The sequence below is a fragment of the Ranitomeya variabilis genome, chromosome 6 (assembly GCF_051348905.1).
Source record: "Ranitomeya variabilis isolate aRanVar5 chromosome 6, aRanVar5.hap1, whole genome shotgun sequence".
NCBI classification, from domain to species: Eukaryota; Metazoa; Chordata; class Amphibia; order Anura; family Dendrobatidae; genus Ranitomeya; species Ranitomeya variabilis.
Window position 1 is genome coordinate 582,203,257 of NC_135237.1, and position 19,806 is coordinate 582,223,062.

At 44.1% G+C, this 19,806-nt stretch overlaps 2 protein-coding genes across 2 annotated transcripts in view; one reads left to right on the forward strand and one right to left on the reverse strand.

The window, feature by feature from the left end:
- The window catches only part of LOC143783184 (solute carrier family 52, riboflavin transporter, member 3-B-like), a 46,178-nt gene extending 33,344 nt beyond the window's left edge, over positions 1-12,834 (forward strand). Inside the window, exon 5 of the transcript XR_013217115.1 lies at positions 12,562-12,834. The gene's annotated coding sequence lies outside the window, so the exon portion shown is untranslated. The remainder of the gene's footprint in view (positions 1-12,561) is intronic.
- On the reverse strand, positions 100-19,686 carry LOC143783348 (uncharacterized). The gene is made up of 4 exons (XM_077271753.1): positions 19,597-19,686; positions 18,526-19,519; positions 17,965-18,431; positions 100-294 (listed from the first exon to the last, which is right to left on the reverse strand). Exons 1-4 carry the CDS (start codon positions 19,684-19,686, stop codon positions 100-102), a joined length of 1,746 nt encoding a protein of 581 aa, XP_077127868.1.
- Positions 19,687-19,806: the final 120 nt, after the last annotated feature.

Here is a 19,806-nt window from a genome sequence, read left to right on the forward strand (position 1 = left end):
CAATATCTCCATATAATCATACAGTTCCAAATACGGTGCCAGAAATCAGCCCCGGATTCCCCACATCTGTGACAGTCATCAGTCGCCCCTTTACCACATTTATGTAGTTGGGGTCAGATAGGATTGGTGAAGGATATACAACTGAATTAATGTATTTGCGGCAGGTGACACCATCGTATGTGCTTCTAAGATATTTGCGGCCGGTGACACCATCGTATGTGCCTCCAGGACATCGCTCCACTGATCATCAGTGATAGGTGGGACCAGCTGCCGCCACTTACTCTCCACAGCGAGCTGAGTGGATGATATTTTAGAGTTTAACAAGAAGGTATAAAGGGAGGATATTACTCCTGTGGGTCTTTGGATTGATAGTATTCCTATCAGTGGGTATTTAGATATTCTCATCCTAAGATACGGAACTGGTACATTATGGCGTGTCTCAGTTGCAGATATCTATGAAAGTCTCTGTGGGGAATTCCGAACCTGACATGGATTTGTTCGAACAATAATAAAATTTCATTTTAAAAAAACTGAGCAAGTGATGTAATTCCATTTTGTTTCCAGAAAACCGGATCCTATAATTCCTGAAGGTGCGGGAATTCGGGATAATCCCATATCTGAACTTCCCCAACTTGATCAGTGAATTTCAAAATGCGTTTACTTTCTCGCCAAACCTGTATCGCTACGTTATGCGCAAATAACAAGCCCTGGGGTGGTCTGTACGAACCCTCCAATATTGCCCATGGAGTGTACCCACCCAAGAAATGTATTAGATGGGCTTCTCCCTGAGTTACTCAATATTTTAAGTAGCGCAGCTGACCAGCCCGATAATACAAGTATACACTCACCGGCCACTTTATTAGGTACACCATGCTAGTAACGGGTTGGACCCCCTTTTGCCTTCAGAACTGCCTCAATTCTTCGTGGCATAGATTCAACAAGGTGCTGGAAGCATTCCTCAGAGATTTTGGTCCATATTGACATGATGGCATCACACAGTTGCCGCAGATTTGTCGGCTGCACATCCCAAAGATGCTCCATACAAGGCAGGATGGATCCATGCTTTCATGTTGTTTACGCCAAATTCTGACCCTACCATCCGAATGTCGCAGCAGAAATCAAGACTCATCAGACCAAGCAACGTTTTTCCAATCTTCTACTGTCCAATTTCGATGAGCTTGTACAAATTGTAGCCTCAGTTTCCTGTTCTTAGCTGAAAGGAGTGGTACCCGGTGTGGTCTTCTGCTGCTGTAGCCCATCTGCCTCAAAGTTCGACGCACTGTGCGTTCAGAGATGCTCTTAGGCCTACCTTGGTTGTAACGGGTGGCGATTTGAGTCACTGTTGCCTTTCTATCAGCTCGAACCAGTCTGCCCATTCTCCTCTGACATCAACAAGGCATTTCCGCCCACAGAACTGCCGCTCACTGGATTTTTTTTCTTTTTCGGACCATTCTCTGTAAACCCTAGAGATGGTTGTGCGTGAAAATCCCAGTAGATCAGCAGTTTCTGAAATACTCAGACCAGCCCTTCTGGCACCAACAACCATGCCACGTTCAAAGGCACTCAAATCACCTTTCTTCCCCATACTGATGCTCGGTTTGAACTGCAGGAGATTGTCTTGACCATGTCTACATGCCTAAATGCACTGAGTTGCCGCCATGTGATTGGCTGATTAGAAATTAAGTGTTAACAAGAAGTTGGACAGGTGTACCTAATAAAGTGGCCGGTGAGTGTAAGTCAGGGACCGCATATCCACCGTGGTTTTTGGGCCTCTGCAGGGATCCAATACTTAATTTAGGTCTTGACGATCCCCATATAAACGCTGCCTTCATACTAGGTATTTTCCTGAAGAAACTTTTAGGAACCTTCAATGATGTGTGTTCCAGCATATATAAGCATTTAGGAAGAATTATCATTTTAATTAATCCAACTCTTGCTGCAACAGATAAGGTTAGTCGGGACCATATCCCAAACGTAGTCTTCATCAGATCTTCCAGAGGGTATATATTATCCCTAAGGTCTCTAATAGGCTTTTGATTAATGATGCCCCGATATTAAAATTTTTGTACTACCTTTAAACCACATAGCACGGGTTCAGTTATGTTATCTATTAATGGCATAATCACAGACTTACTCCAATTAATTTTAAGACCAGATAGTTCCCCAAAATAATTAATAAGATCAATTGCCCTTGGAAGAGATTGCTCCTCCTTCTCTAGAAAGAGCACTTAATCAGCAGCATATAATCCGGCCTTATCTACTCTAGAGTTGATATGGATTCCTTCCACCATAGGGTCCTGTCTAATTGCAAGAGCAAATAGCATTGGGGATAGTGGGCAGCCCTGTCTGGTTCCCCTACCAAGTCAAAATAGTCCGACAACAAGCCATTAACAAGAATATTAGCTCTGGGCTTATAATAAAGTAGTTCAATCCACTTACAAAATTTGTCTGAGAAACCAAATTTCAGAACAATACGTTGCAAAAACTTCCACTCCATTGAATCAAAAGCCTTCGCAGCATCAAGAGAGGCTATCGCCCAAGGCTTCTCATATGTGTGTCCTATCGGAGTTAGAACCTGCACTCTTCTAATATTAGAGGAGGTGGATATTCCTGGCGCAAAGCCAGATTGATCTTCGTGTACTATGTTAAGTATTAATGCGTTAAGTCTGTTCGCTATAAGTTTAGTATTTTATAGTCTGTATTGAGCTGAGATATGGGGCGGTAAGAGCCACACTCCTCAGCAGGTTTATCTGGCTTTGGTACTACCACTATGGTGGCATCATAAAAGGATTGGGAGAGCGAGTGTCCTGCCAGTGCCTCAGAAAGGGTCTGCAACAGAACCGGTCCCATCTGATCCAGATATCTTTTATATAGTCCTATGGGTATGCCATCAGGGCACGGGGTTTTCCCATTGGAGAGAGACATGGCTGCTTCACGAATTTCCTCCAATGTGATATATCTAAGAAGGTCTGATCTTCATGAGAAAGTCTAGGAAACTCTATATGATCCAGATATTCGTCAATTTATTCCATAGTATGATTTAGTTGGGAACTATATAATTCTCTAAAATATTCTTCAAATCTGTTCGCTATTTGGTCAGATTTAAGAAGCGGAGTTCCTTCCACCACATTGATGGCAAGAATGGATGGGGACATTTGATTTTGTTGGACCATATATGCCAAAAATTTACTCAACTCAAAATATGTCTGTTTAGAGAAAAAGAGTTTTCTCTGGGCCTTCTCCTTAAAATGCGTCAGGTACTCCCTCCCCTTACCCAGCCATCCATGCAATGAATCATCAGAGGGGTTATTGAATTGATATATTCAACTTCCAGCAGTCTACATTCCTCTGCCAGTCTCTGCTCCCGAATACTGGACTCTTCTTTTAATATACGAGATTGTAGATCTGACACAACCCCTCAAATATGCTTTAAAAGTATCCCATACTATCAATTTATCGGGAAAATCACTATGATCTGCGATGAATATCTCTAATTGGTCAACTATTCTATCCTGCTCACCTATAAGGGACAGCCAAAATGGGTGTATGCGGAACCTCTTGGGTCTGTTGGGGCCGCCTAAGTGAAGGCACATCACTAATGGGGCATGGTCTGACACCGCCCCAGGAGGTACTCAATTTCACGCAGACCAGACAATACGGCATTGTTTCCAAATTTATGGTCAATTCTGGACAATGAACCGCTGGCGTATAACGAGAGAACTCCTTCTTAAAGGGAACCTGTCACCTGAATTTGGCGGGACCAGTTTTGGGTCATATGGGCGGGGTTTTTGGATGTTTGATTCACCCTTTCCTTACCCGCTGGCTGCATGCTGTCTGCAATATTGGATTGAAGTTCATTCTCTGTCCTCCATAGTACACACCTGTGTAAGGCAATATTGCCTTGCGCTGGCGTGTACTCCGGAGGACAGAGACTGAACTTCAATCCAATGTTGCAGACAGCATGCAGCCAGCGGGTAAGGAAAGGGTGAATCAAACACCCAAAAACCCCGCTCATATGACCCAAAACTGGTCCCGCCAAATTCAGGTGACAGGTTCCCTTTAAGGGGATGTTGCCATCTCCACAAATCAATCCAGCACATTTCCTTTATGAAAGCCTCCAGTATAGTAGTGTCTTGATGACTGGGCCTCAAGTTTGCAGCGCTCAGTCTATCCATATAGATGTTAACCCCTTCCCGACCTTTGACGCCACGTAGGCGTCATGAAAGTCAGTGCCAATCCGACCTGTGACGCCTATGTGGCGTCATGGAATGATCGCGTCCCTGCAGATCGGGTGAAAGGGTTAACTCCAATTTCACCCGTTCTGCAGGGACAGAGGGAGTGGTGCTTCAGCCCGGGGGGGTGGCTTCACCCCCTCATGGCTACGATCGCTCTGTTTGGCTGTTGAAAGTGCAACAGCCAATCAGAGCAATTCGTAATATTTCACCTATAAAAAGTGGTGAAATATTACAATCCAGCCATGGCCGATGCTGCCATATCTTCGGCCATGGCTGGAAACCCTGATGTGCCCCCCCACAGCCCCCGATCGCCTCCCCAGTCCTCCGTTCTGTTCCGTAGTCCCCTCCGTCCGCCTGTCCGCTCCCCCGTCCTCCTGCCCGCTCCCCACCGTGCTCCGATCTACCCCCCTCATACTTACCGAGCCTTCCGGAGTCCGTCCGTCTTCTCCATGGGCGCCGCCATCTTCCAAAATGGCGGGCGCATGCGCAGTGCGCCCGCCGAATCTGCCAGCCACAGATTCGTTCCAGGTACATTTTGATCACTGTGATAAAACCTATCACAGTGATCAAAATAAAAAAAAATAGTAAATGAACCCCCCCCTTTATCACCCCCATAGGTAGGGACAATAATAAAATAAAGAAAATATTTTTTTTTTCTGCACTAGGGTTAGCATTAGGGTTAGGGCTAGGGTTAGAACTAGGGTTAGGGTTAGAATTAGGCTATGTGCACACGGTGCGGAGTTGGCTGCGGATCCGCAGCGGATTGGCCGCTGCGGATTCGTAGCAGTTTTCCATCAGGTTTACAGTACCATGTAAACCTATGGATAACCAAATCCGCTGTGCCCATGGTGCGGAAAATACCGCGCGGAAACGCTGTCCTGTATTTTCCGCAGCATGTCAATTCTTTGTGCGGATTCCGCAGCGTTTTACATCTGTTCTTAAATAGGAATCCGCAGCTGAAGTCCGCACAAAAAACACTGGAAATCCGCGGTAAATCCGCAGGTAAAATGCAGTGCCTTTTACCTGCGGATTTTTCAAAAATGGTGCAGAAAAATCTCACACGAATCCGCAACGTGGGCACATAGCCTTAGGGTTGGAATTAGAGTTAGGGTTGGAATTAGGGCTAGGATTGGAAATATGGTTAAGATTAGGCCTGTGGTTAGGGGTGTGTTGGGGTTAGGGTTGTGGTTAGGGTTGGGATTAGGGTTATGGGTGTGTCAGGGTTAGGGCTGTGGTTAGGGGTGTGTTGGGGATAGGGTTGTGATTAGGGTCATGGCTAGAGTTGGGATTAGGGGTGTGTTGGGGTGAGTGTTGGAGTTAGAATTGAGGGGCTTCCACTTTTTAAGCACATCAGGGGTCTCCAAACGCAACATGGCGCCACCATTGATTCCAGCCAATCTTGCGTTCAAAAAGTCAAATGGTGCTCCCTTCCCTTCCGATCCCCGACGTGCGCCCAATCAGTGGTTTTCCCCCACATATGGGGTAACAGCATACTCAGGACAAACTGGGCAACAATTACTGGGGTCCAATTTCTCCAAAATAAAAAATTGCTTGCTAAAACATAATTTTAGAGGAATGAAAAATTATTTTTTATTTTCACGGCTCTGCGTCATAAACTTCTGTGAAGCACTTGGGGGTTCAAAGTGCTCACCACACATCTAGATAAGTTTCTTGGGGGGTCTAGTTTCCAAAATGGGGTCACTTGTGGGGTGTTTCTACTGTTTAGGCACATCAGGGGCTCTGCAAATGCAACGTGACACCCGCAGAGCATTCCATCAAAGTCTGCATTTCAAAAGTCACTACTTCCCTTCCGAGCCCCAACGTGTGCCAAAACAATGGTTTACCCCCACATATGGGGTACCAGCGTACTCCGGACAAACTGGGCAACAAATATTGGGGTCCAATTTTTCCTGTAACCCTTGTGAAAATAAAAAATTGCTTGCTAAAACATCATTTTTGAGGAAAGAAAAATGATTTTTTATTTTCACAGCTGTGCATTGTAAACTTCTGTGAAGCACTTGGGGGTTCAAAGTGCTCACCACACATCTAGATTAGTTCCTTTGGGGTGTAGTTTCCAAAATGGGGTCACTTGTGGGGGGTTTCTACTGTTTAGGCACATCAGGGGTTCTGCAAACGTAACATGATGCCCGCAGACCATTACATCAAAGTCTGCATTTCAAAAGTCACTACTTCCCTTCCGAGCCCCAACGTGTGCCAAAACAATGGTTTACCCCCACATATGGGGTACCAGCGTACTCCGGACAAACTGGGCAACAAATATTGGGGTCCAATTTTTCCTGTAACCCTTGTGAAAATAAAAAATTGCTTGCTAAAACATCATTTTTGAGGAAAGAAAAATGATTTTTTATTTTCACAGCTGTGCATTGTAAACTTCTGTGAAGCACTTGGGGGTTCAAAGTGCTCACCACACATCTAGATTAGTTCCTTTGGGGTGTAGTTTCCAAAATGGGGTCACTTGTGGGGGGTTTCTACTGTTTAGGCACATCAGGGGTTCTGCAAACGTAACATGATGCCCGCAGACCATTACATCAAAGTCTGCATTCCAAAACGTCACTACTTCCCTTCCGAGCCCTGGCATGTGCCCAAACAGTGGTTTACCCCCACATATGGGGTATCATCTTACTCAGGACAAACTGACAATTTCTCCTGTTACCCTTGGGAAAATAAAAAAATCCGGACTAAAAATCATTTTTGAGGAAAGAAAAATTCTTTTTTATTTTCACGGCTCTGCGTTATAAACTTCTGTGAAGCACCTGAGGGTTTAAAGTGCTCACTATGCTTCTAGATAAGTTCCTTGGGGGGTTTAGTTTCTAAAATGGGGTCACTTGTGGGGGAGCTCCAATGTTTAGGCACACAGGGGCTCTCCAAACGCGACATGGTGTCCGCTAACGATGGAGATAATTTTTCATTAAAAAAGTCAAGTGGCGTTCCTTCCCTTCCGAGCCTTACCATGTGCCCAAACAGTGGTTTACCCCCACATGTGAAGTATCGGTGTACTCAGGAGAAATTGCCCAACAAATTTTAGGATCCATTTTATCCTGTTGCCCATGTGAAAATGAAAAAATTGAGGCTAAAATATTTTTTTTGTGAAAAAAAAGTACGTTTTCATTTTTACGGATCAATTTGTGAAGCACCTGGGGGTTTTAAGTGTTCACTATGCTTCTAGATAATTCCTTGGGGGGGGGTCTAGTTTCCAAAATGGGGTCACTTGTGGGGGAGCTCTAATCTTTAGGCACACAGGGGCTCTCCAAACGCGACATGGTGTCCGCTAAAGAGTGGAGACAATTTTTCATTCAAAAAGTCAAATGGCGCTCCTTCCCTTCCGAGCCCTGCCGTGCGCCCAAACAGTGGTTTACCCCCACATATGGGGTATTGGCGTACTCAGGACAAATTGGTCAACAACGTTCGTGGTTCAGTTCCTCCTTTTACCCTTGGGAAAATAAAAAAATTGTTGCTAAAAGATCACTTTTGTGACTAAAAAGTTAAATGTTCATTTTTTCCTTCCATGTTGCTTCTGCTGCTGTGAAACACCTGAAGGGTTAATAAACTTCTTGAATGTGGTTTTGAGCACCTTGAGGGGTGCAGTTTTTAGAATGGTGTCACTTTTGGGTATTTTCAGCCATATAGAACCCTCAAACTGACTTCAAATGTGAGGTGGTCCCTAAAAAAAAATGGTTTTGTAAATTTTGTTGTAAAAATGAGAAATCACTGGTCAAATTTTAACCCTTATAACTTCCTAGCAAAAAAAAAATTTGTTTCCAAAATTGTGCTGATGTAAAGTAGACATGTGGGAAATGTTATTTATTAACTATTTTGTGTCACATAACTCTCTGGTTTAACAGAATAAAAATTCAAAATGTGAAAATTGCAAAATTTTCAAAATTTTCACAAAATTTCCGTTTTTTTCACAAATAAACTCAGAAATTATCGACCTAAATTTACCACTTAACATGAAGCCCAATATGTCACGAAAAAAACAATCTCAGAACCGCTAGGATCCGTTGAAGCGTTCCTGAGTTATTACGTCATAAAGGGACACTGGTCAGAATTGCAAAAAACGGCAAGGTCATTAAGGCCAAAATAGGCTGGGTCATGAAGGGGTTAAGTACCATATTGAAGTCGCCCAGGCATGACATCATAGCATATTGTGATACAAAGATCACAGCCTGATGAAGCACCTCCATCTCAGCAGGCGGTGGATTATAAATATTAAGGCATCATATCTATAAATGCATAAATAAAAAGAAATCTACCCTCCGGGCCCCTTGTAGCCATTTGAACCGACCATCGCAGAGACTTCTGTACCATAATGAGCCCCCTAGAGGAGGACATGTCGCGCCTCCGCCATTGTATCCAGGGTTTATTCCTTCTGGACACAGTGTCTGGTGTTAGACACATTACCTGCGCCTGTGGTTTACGTATCTGAGAGAATACCACATTCCGCTTCCTAGCTGTCCCCAATCCCCACACCATGACACCATGTGGGACTGGTAGAGATTTATTTCCAAAAATAACTTTCACTTTAAGAATGATCCGATCCATTACATACAAATCATTTCCTGGCGTCAGAATATCAGTGCAGGTTATTAAACTTTCCCAAAGAAATAAAGAACATTGACCAGTAAGAGAAGCCTAGAAACCTCTCGAAACTGAAGCCCAGGCATCATTGGAAGTTTCATACTTTCTCCAATCAATCCGAACCGCCAATAACAAGAATATCGGACACAGTGCATACCTTAACCCCTTCACCCCCGAGGGGGGTTTGCACGTTAATGGCCGGGCCAATTTTTACAATTCTGACCACTGTCCCTTTATGAGGTTATAACTCTGGAACGCTTCAACGGATCTTGGCGATTCTGACATTGTTTTCTCGTGACATATTGTACTTCATGATAGTGATAAACTTTTTTTGACATTACCTGCGTTTGTGAAAAAAACGGAAATTTGGCGGAAATTTGGAAAATTTCACAATTTTCCAACTTTGAATTTTTATGCAATAAAATCACAGAGATACGTCACATAAAATACTTAATAAGTAACATTTCCCACTTGTCTACTTTACATCAGCACAATTTTGGAACCAAAATGTTATTTTGTTAGGGAGTTATAAGGGTTAAAAGTTGACCAGCGATTTCTCATTTTTACACCATTTTTTTTTAGGGACCACATCACATTTGAAGTCATTTTGAGGGGTCTATATGATAGAAAATACCCAAGTGTGACACCATTCTAAAAACTGCACCCCTCAAGGTGCTCAAAACCACATTCAAGAAGTTTATTAACCCTTCAGGTGCTTCACAGGAATTTTTGGAATGTTTAAATAAAAATTAACATTTAACTTTTTTACACAAAAAAATTTACTTCAGCTCCAATTTGTTTTATTTTCCCAAGGGTAACAGGAGAAAATGGACCCCAAAAGTTGTTGTACAATTTGTCCTGAGTGCGCTGATACCCCATATGTGGGGATAAACTACTGTTTGGGCGCATGGCAGAGCTCGGAAGCGAAGGAGCACCATTTGACTTTTCAATGCAAAATTGACTGGAATTGAGATGGGACGCCATGTTGAGTTTGCAGAGCCCCCGATGTGCCTAAACATTGAAACCCCCCACAAGTGACACCATTTTGGAAACTAGACCCCTTAAGGAACTTACCTAGATGTCTTGCGAGAGCTTTGAACCCCCAAGTGTTTCACTACAGTTTATAGCGCAGAGCCGTGAAAATAAAAAATCCTTTTTTTTTTTTTTTCCACAAAAATTATTTTTTAGCCCCCAGTTTTGTATTTTCTCAAGGGTAACAGGAGAAATTGGACCCGAAAAGTTGTTCTCCAATGTGTCCCGAGTACACTGATACCCCATAAGTGGGGGTAAACCCGTTTGGGCGCACGGGAGAGCTCAGAAGGGAAGGAGCGCCGTTTTACTTTTTCAACGCAGAATTGGCTGGAATTGAGATCGGACGCCATGTCGCGTTTGGAGAGCCCCTGATGTGCCTAAACAGTGGAAGCCCCCAATTATAACTGAAACCCTAATCCAAACACACCCCTAACCCTAATCCCAACGGTAACCTTAACCACTCCTCTAACCCAGACACACCCCTAACCCTAATCCCAACCGTAAATGTAATCCAAACCCTAACCCTAACGGGAAAATGGAAATAAATAAATTTTTTTAATTTTTTACTAACTAAGGGGGTGATGAAGGGGGGTTTGATTTACTTTTATAGCGGGTTTTTTAGCAGATTTTTATGATTGGCAGCCGTCACACACTGAAAGACGCTTTTTATTGCATAAAATATTTTGAGAGCTATAATTTTTCCATATTTGAGTCCACAGAGTCATGTGAGGTCTTGTTTTTTGCGGGACGAGTTGACGTTTTTATTGGTAACATTTTCAGGCATGTGACATTTTTTGATCGCTTTTTATTCCAATTTTTGTGAGGCAGAATGACCAAAAACCAGCAATTCATGAATTTCTTTTGGGGGAGGCGATTATACCGTTCCGCGTTTGGTAAAATGGATAAAGCAGTTTTATTCTTCGGGTCAGTACGATTACAGCGATATCTCATTTATATCATTTTTTTTATGTTTTGGCGCTTTTATACAATAAAAACTATTTTATAGAAAAAATAATTATTTTTGCATTGCTTTATGCTGAGGACTATAACTTTTTTATTTTTTTGCTGATGATGCTGTTTGGCGGCTCGTTTTTTGCGGGACAAGATGACGTTCTCAGCGGTACCATGGTTATTTATATCCATCTTTTTGATCGCGTGTTATTCCACTTTTTATTTGGCGGTATGATAATAAAGCGTTTTTTTTTGCCTTTTTTTTTTACGGTGTTCACTGAAGGGGTTAACTAGTGATATAGTTTTATAGGTGGGGTCGTTACGGACGCGACGATACTAAATATGTGTACTTTTATTGTTTTTTTTTTTTATTTAGATAATGAAATGTATTTATAGGAACAATATATTTTTTTTTTGGAAAAATTTTTTTTTTTTTTTTTTTTACACGTGATTTTTTTTTTTACACCATAACATTGCCCCAGGGGGGGGGAGCATGATATTATACTGTAAGATCGCCGATCTGACACTTTGCTGTGCACTGTATCAGATCGGTGATCTGACGTGCACTCCTGGAGGCTTCCCGGCGCCTGCTCTGAGCAGGCGGAGTGAAGCCACCTCCCTGCAGGACCTGGATGCCGCGGCCATCTTGGATCCGGGCCTGCTGCAGGGAGGAGGTAAGAGACCCTCGGAGCAACGCAATTACATTGCGTTGCTCCGGGGGTCTCAGGGAAGCCCGCAGGGAGCCCCCTCCCTGCGCGATGCTTCCCTATACCGCCAGAACACTGCGATCATGTTTGATCGCAGTGTGCCGGGGCGGTCCGTGACCGCTCCTGGCACATAGTGCCGGATGTCAGCTGCGATAGTCAGCTGACACCCGGCCGCGCTCCCCCCGTGAACGCGGCCGATCGCGCTGGACGTACTATCCCGTCGGTGGTCATACGGGCCCACCTCGACGGGATAGTACATCCGATGTCAGAAAGGGGTTAAAGCAAGTTCCTCAACTCAAAACCAAACCCCCCCCACCCTTCCTCCATCTCTCCGTCCACACCTGGTAGGATATTCACAGTATCATTGGTCCAATCATCTAGTTTTAACTGAACCCTAAGGGTAGCCAGGCTTTCAGACTGGGAAGAATGGTGCTAGCTCCCGTGAAGTGGGCGCCCGCCACTTCCCCATTACCGATGGCTTATTAACTTCCCAGGAACAGGAGCCCGGACGGTTATATATTCGGAATATTACCACAATTCACATGGAAGTCTATTGAGAAGGGGGGTGATATGAAAACATCAATTCAACCAGTAATAATTTAACAGGAGAATAAGCAGTAGTAAAAAGTGTAACAAGTGACCATTACCATGACCAAGTCTAGGCCTGAGCACAAGTGTTGGCCTAGAGCAAAAGCGACAGTGTATTAGGCCCAAGCCAATATTCATTATAAGGAGCGTCAACATTGAAAAACGCATTGAAAAGGAGAAAAACATTCTTTAATAACTGTATTGACATGAAAGTATTATTACTATTTCTGGCGTCTTTCTCTCCTGGAGATCTATTCCTCTCACCATCCACCACTCCAAGCCTGGCAGGGTGCGCCATTGAATAAATTAAATTCTTCAGGCGTCTCTTAATCGAAGCTCTTCTTTACTGCAAATCCGCCGAAAAATCTGGAAACATTACAGTAACACCTTCATGTTTAACAACTTGGGTTTTTCGCGCCAATTGTAGGATATAGTCTCTATCTTTCCAGGTGAGAAGTCTGGCCAGGAGGGGTCTAGGAGGAGCTCCCGGAGGATTCGGCTTCCCAGGTACACGATGTGCCCTCTCCACTGCAAAAGCGGCAGAAAAGGTAGCCTCCGGAAAAAGACTGCGGATCCATCTCTCCACGAAGTCACTAGGGCTATTCCCCTCCGGCAGTCCTATTATACGGAGATGGTTTCTCCGCAGTCTGTTCTCCAGGTTGTCATTTTTTTGTACGCACAGCTCCAGTTTTTGTTCTATCACTCTGATACGCTCAGGTAGAGGTGCTGTTCGGTCTTCCAGACGCGGACTATCTCGCCCAAATGTGACATATCATTACGGAGGAGTCCCAGGTCAGTTCTACCCATCAGAGAAGCAGTACTGTCCTGAATAGCAACTAGTAGTTGTGCGGAAACTTGTTTCGGAGTGGGCTCTGGAGCTATATCTTCTGTTTCTTCATCCCGAGTCGATTTGTCCACAGATTTTGGGACAGGTGCAGAGTTAGTTCCCCTGGCTTAGGTGTTCAGCTGCCGACTGCTGTTTAGCAGGACTCATGGTGTCTTCCCAAAATATGTAATATGTATGTAATATAAAGATAAGTCTTGTAACTGGTTATTCAGTATGCATCCACTAGGTATTAGTAGCGGTTCAGATATCACTAGCTAAAGGATTACAGTCATTTCTCGATGCAATTTGCTGCATATTTATTTGCAACTAGCACAGTTCACAAAATGGGCACTAGGGGGCAGCAGTGCGCTATAAGCTGCAGGTTCATATGGATTAACCCCTTGATTTGCATTAGGGGAGTTCTGCTTAGAGAGGGGGGAAGGGAGGCAGAGAATCAACCCTATCCACAAATCCGGTGTCTATGCTGCAGCAGCCAGGCCAGTCAATCCTAGTTACCTCAGGACTGCAAGCCCACAGCGTTTCAGCCTCACAGGTTCCTCCACATGTCAGGAGCGATTCCAAGATGGCCCCTTCATCCTGATTTAGTAGTGTAAATGCTTTCTTTTTACTGTTAATTGCCCCTCTACCAGTTTACCTGAGATACCTGTACACAGACATTATGCACTCTACACTATATACAGAGCTCCTGTGTATAATGTCACTGGTGATCACTGTATTACCTGTACACTGACACTATATACAGAGCTCCTGTGCATAATGTCACTGGTGATCACTGTATTACCTGTACACTGACACTATATACAGAGCTCCTGTGCATAATGTCACTGGTGATCACTGTATTACCTGTACACTGACACTATATACAGAGCTCCTGTGCATAATGTCACTGGTGATCACTGTATTACCTGTACACTGACACTATATACAGAGCTCATGTGCATAATGTCACTGGTGATCACTGTATTACCTGTACACTGACTCTATATACAGAGCTCATGTGTATAATGTCACTGGTGATCACTGTATTACCTGTACACTGACACTATATACAGAGGTCCTATGTATAATGTCACTGGTGATCACTGTATTACCTGTACACTGACACTATATACAGAGCTCCTGTGCATAATGTCACTGGTGATCACTGTATTACCTGTACACTGACACTATATACAGAGCTCATGTGTATAATGTCACTGGTTATCCCCGTATTATCTGTACACTGACTCTATACACAGAGCTCATGTGTATGTCACTGGTGATCACTGTATTACCTGTACACTGACTCTATATACAGAGCTCATGTGTATAATGTCACTGGTGATCACTGTATTACCTGTACACTGACTCTATATACAGAGCTCATGTGTATAATGTCACTGGTGATCACTGTATTACCTGTACACTGACACTATATACAGAGGTCCTATGTATAATGTCACTGGTGATCACTGTATTACCTGTACACTGACACTATATACAGAGCTCCTGTGTAGAATGTCACTGGTGATCCCCGTATTATCTGTACACTGACTATATACAGAGCTCATGTGTATAATGTCACTGGTTATCCCCGTATTATCTGTACACGGACACTATATACAGAGCTCATGTGCATAATGTCACTGGTGATCACTGTATTATCTGTACACTCACACTATATACAGAGCTCCTGTGTATATCACTGGTGATCACTGTATTACCTGTACACTGACAATATATACAGAGCTCCTGTGTATAATATCACTGGTGATCACTGTATTACCTATACACTGACACTATATACAGAGCTCCTGTGTATAATATCACTGGTGATCACTGTAAACAGGATCATGGGGTGCATTAAAAGAGGTGTGGATACACATGATGAGAGCATTATACTGCCTCTGTACAAATCTCTAGTTAGACCGCACATGGAGTACTGTGTCCAGTTTTGGGCACCGGTGCTCAGGAAGGATATAATGGAACTAGAGAGAGTACAAAGGAGGGCAACAAAATTAATAAAGGGGATGGGAGAACTACAATACCCAGATAGATTAGCGAAATATCGGATTACGTACCGGTAATGCTCTTTTATAGAGCCCACGACAGCACCCACTGAGAGAGGGGATCCGCCCCTAGGAACAGGAAACCTACAGAGAGATAAAAGGGGCGGCCCCCCCTCGCTCCTCAGTTGTTTTACAGAGAATAAGGAGGAACCGCCGCCAGGTTTTTTAGTTTAACAGGTTTTTAGGCATATATACATATTTACAAGCTCATATCATATTACTCTATTATATACATCTCCCTATTAAGACACCACGTGCAACTAAAGAAAAGAAAAAGGGAGGGATTTGAATGGGTGCTGTCGTGGGCTCTATAAAAGAGCATTACCGGTACGTAATCCGATATTTTCTATTCGCCACGACAGCACCCACTGAGAGATTTTCAGAGACTATATACTGGGTGGGTTAACTGAATCCAGAACCGAAACCCCAAAGGTTAGGTCAGAAGCAGCAGATAGATCTAATCTATAATGTCTATAGAAGGTGTTTGGTGAAGACCAAGTTGCAGCCTTACATATAAGGTCTATTGGCACGTTTGCCCTTTCTGCCCAGGAGGTCGACACGGCTCTTGTGGAGTGTGCTCCCACATGCATTGGAGGTTCTCTTCCTCCAGCTTTATACGCCAGGATTATGGCATCTCTTATCCAGCGTGACAGCGTGTTCTTTGTAACTCTGGAACCCTTGGTTTTCCCCTGGAAAGACACAAAAAGAGCCCTACTCTTCCTCCAGTCCCTAGTCTTCTCTAAATAGGCTAGAACAGTTCTCTTAACATCTAGGGTATGAAGCCTTGCTTCCTCTGGAGTTGAGTGGTCTTTATAGAAGGTAGGTAACAAGATCTCCTGGGATCTATGAAAACTAGTGGCTACCTTAGGGAGATAACAAGGGTCTGTTTTTAAGATTATTCTATCAGATGTTACGGACAGATAAGGAGGGTCAATTGATAAGGCATGGAGATCACTCACTCTCCTAGCGGATACTAACGCTACCAACAGTATTGTTTTTAGCGAGATGTTCTTTAATGAGGCCGCATGTAGAGGCTCAAACGGGCTTTGTGTCAAGGCATCTAGGACCAGAGATAGATCCCACTGTGGCACCTGTGGTATATGAATAGGTTTTGAGCGTTCACATGCTGATATAAAACGCGAAACCCATCTATCTCCCGCCACATCATAACTAAAGAGTGCCCCCAGAGCTGAGACCTGGACTCTTAGGGTATTTACAGACAGTCCCAACTCAAGCCCTTTTTGTAAGAACTCCAATATCGAATTTATAGGTACTTCAGCGGAAAGTTGTGTAGTATGAAATTGAAGGAATTTTTTCCAAACCCTGACATAGATTTGGGTAGTAGACGGCTTCCTACTCTTCATAAGAGTATCTATAAGCCCACTGGAAAAACCCCTTAAAGTTAGTAAGTGCCTCTCAAATTCCATACAGTCAGATTCATGCCTTTTACCCGAGGATGGAAAAACGGTCCCTGAGATAACAGGTCCTTGGACTGAGGCAGGATCCAAGGGTCTGTAGTTGACATCGCCCTGAGCCATGAGAACCATGGCCTTTTGGGCCAGAATGGGGCCACCAACAGGACTCTTGCTCCCTCCTCCCTTATTTTTCTGATTACTATAGGTAATAGGTTCCATGGAGGGAATGCATAAGCCAGGTCGAATGTCCATGGCACCTGAAGGGCATCGAATATGTCCGGGTTGTCCAGTCTGCAAAGGGAGGCAAAAGTTTTGACCTGACGGTTGGACCTTGTTGCGAACAGGTCTATTTGAGGTACTCCCCATCGGTCTGTTATTAATCTGAAAATCTTTCTGCTGAGCATCCACTCCCCTTGATGAAGGGTATGGCGACTGAGGAAATCGGCCCGAATATTGTCTATGCCTCTGATGTGCACTGCTGATAAGGACAACAGATGACTTTCCGCTAAGGTCATGATGTCCGATGAGATTTTCATAAGATTTTCTGACCGTGTACCTCCTTGATGATTCAAATAGGCTACTGCCGAGGTGTTGTCCGAGAGGACCCTTGTGTGAGAGCCTCGTAGCTGGGGAAGAAAGTGGAGTAGGGAGTAATATATAGCTCTTAATTCTTTTACATTAGAGGAATTAGACAAATCTGATCTGGACCAAAAGGCCCTGAACCACCTGATCTTTAAAATGTGCTCCCCAGCCTTCCGGACTAGCATCCGTGGTTACTATGGTAGTAGGGGTGATGACCCAAGGTACCCCCTCTGATAAATTTCCCCAATCTAACCACCATGTAAGGGAGTGTACTACCTCTGATGATAAATAAATTGTTCGGTCCAAATGTCCTTTATTTTTAATGTCCTCCTGCAATATAAATTTCTGGAGCTGCCTGGTATGGAATTGCCCCCATTTAACCGCAGGGATACAAGATGACAATGAACCCAGTAATGACATGGCATTTCTCAGAGACATGCTACGTTTTTTGATTGCCAGGCTTACTTTGCCAACAATAGAAGACTTCTTATCATCAGGTAACCGACAAATTTGGTCCACTGAATCCAGAAGGAGTCCTAGGAATCTCTGACAAGTGACGGGTTGGAGTCTGGATTTTTCCCAGTTGACAATCCAGCCCAGCGTTTGTAAGGAAAACGCCACCTCCTCCAACCTTTGTTCACACTGTAAGGAGTTTTTTCCAACAATTAGTAAGTCATCCAGATATGGAATGACCAGAGTGTCTTATAACCGCAGAAAAGACATTACCTCCAACAGCAATTTAGTAAAGACCCTAGGGGCCATGGACAGGCCAAAGGGCATGGCCCTATATTGTAAATGACGAATTTGCCCGTCTATAAATACTGCTACCCGAAGAAACTGCTGGTGTGACTGGTGTATAGGAAGATGGTAATACGCATCCTTAAGATCCAGTACTACCATGTAACAGTTTGGGAACAGATTTTTAATAGCTGACCGAACAGATTCCATTTTAAATGTTACGGGTCTTATGAACGTGTTTAGTCTTCTCAGATTAAATATGGTTCTATAGGATCCGTCAGGCTTAGTAATCAGAAACAAGGGGGAGTAGAACCCCAACCCTGTTTGAGATGACGGGACGTCTATCAAAACCCGTTTGGCAAGAAGGGACTTAATTTCTATCTCCAGTGCCTCCTGTTGCAGTCTGGATTTTAGGGAGGTGAGCAGGAAGGAATCCGGAGGTTTACGAATAAAGTCTAGAGTGAGGCCTGAGGATATTAATTTCAAGGCCCATGGATTAACAGTTATTTTATTCCATTGATTTTTGAATCCTAGAAGTCTACCGCCCACTGGTGGAATAGGGTTCCCGGAATTTTTCAGCTGGTTTGAAGGGACGTTTATTGAACAAATTGCCCTTCTGCCTGAACTCTTTGTTCCTCCATTCTTTAAAGCCTCCCTTTCTGCCAAATGATGGCTTCCTGAATGCCCTTCTGTAAGAAGGAACAAATGGATTAGGGAAGCCCTTCTTTCGCTCACCCGCCTTAGTGAGGATTTCATCCAACACACTTCCAAAGAGGTACTCACCCTGACAGGGTATGGCACATAATTTGGATCTAGACTGGGCATCACCCTTCCAGTTTTTTAGCCATAAAGCTCGGCGAGCAGTATTGGAGAGGCTAGCTGTTCTGGCCGCCAGGCGGAGAGAATCCACGGAGGCATCGGATATAAATGCCGCAGCACCTTTTATCAAGGGAATTGATGCACGTAATTTTTCTCTAGAAACCCCGTTTCTGATATTTTGGTCCAGCTGCTCCAACCAAACCAGCATAGACCTACTGGTACACGTGGCTGAGATTGCTGGCTTGAAAGCAGTAACACAGGCCTCCCATGATTTTTTAAGGAGTGCATCCGATTTCCTATCCATAGGATCGGATAAGGAACCTGCATCCTCCACAGGTAAAGAGGAACGGCGAGATGTAGATGCTACTGCTGCATCGACTTTAGGTACTTTGGCCCAGGAATCCATATCCTCGTCATCAAAGGGGTAGCGTCTCTTACAGGGTATTGGCACAAACCCTTTTTGCCCTTTACCCCATTCCTTTTTGACGAGGTCTTTTATGGCCTGATTTACGGGAAACACCTGGCCCTTCCGTTGAGAAAGACCAGCGAACATAAGTTCCTGAGGCGTTTGGGGTTCTTTTGACTCAGTCAACCCCATCGTACTTCTCACTGACTTTATTAAGTTATTGACACCGTCAGTAGGAAAACAGACATAATCCTGTTCCCCTGATGATTCAGACTGAGACACATCCGAATCCACCTCTCCACTCTCTGCTGACGTGTCAGCTTTAGGTGATGACCTTCTCCTACTCCTCTTTTCCACATTAACAGAGGGGCCCCCTCCTAACGACTGCAGTTCCTCACGAATTATAAGCCGTATGTCATTCATTTTGACAGACTCCTCCTGCTGCAAGGTGTTGATTATACAGGCCTGACACAGCTTTTTGAGGTAAGAGTCGGGCAGGGGCTCAGTACATATCGCACACTGTTTATGCTTTGTTTTCCCCGTCCTCTTTGCCTAAAACATAAGCAGAGGAAATACTTATAAGCTTTCTTGAAGCTATGGAACACTCACCCAGAAGCACCTGTATCTACCGGTTGCTGGGTTTGCCTGGCCTGGGGTGTGGAACGGGATGACCTCCCTCCTGATTTCACAGTGGAATCACTCCTCTGAGTGTCCACCATTCTTATTTCTGGCATCACTACTGGCAATCAGTAGGTCCTTCATAGGGCGCACAGAGACTTCCTCCTGGGACGACATGATAGCGCGCTGTCTGTCCCTGCTCCTGTGCCTTTTATAGTGCA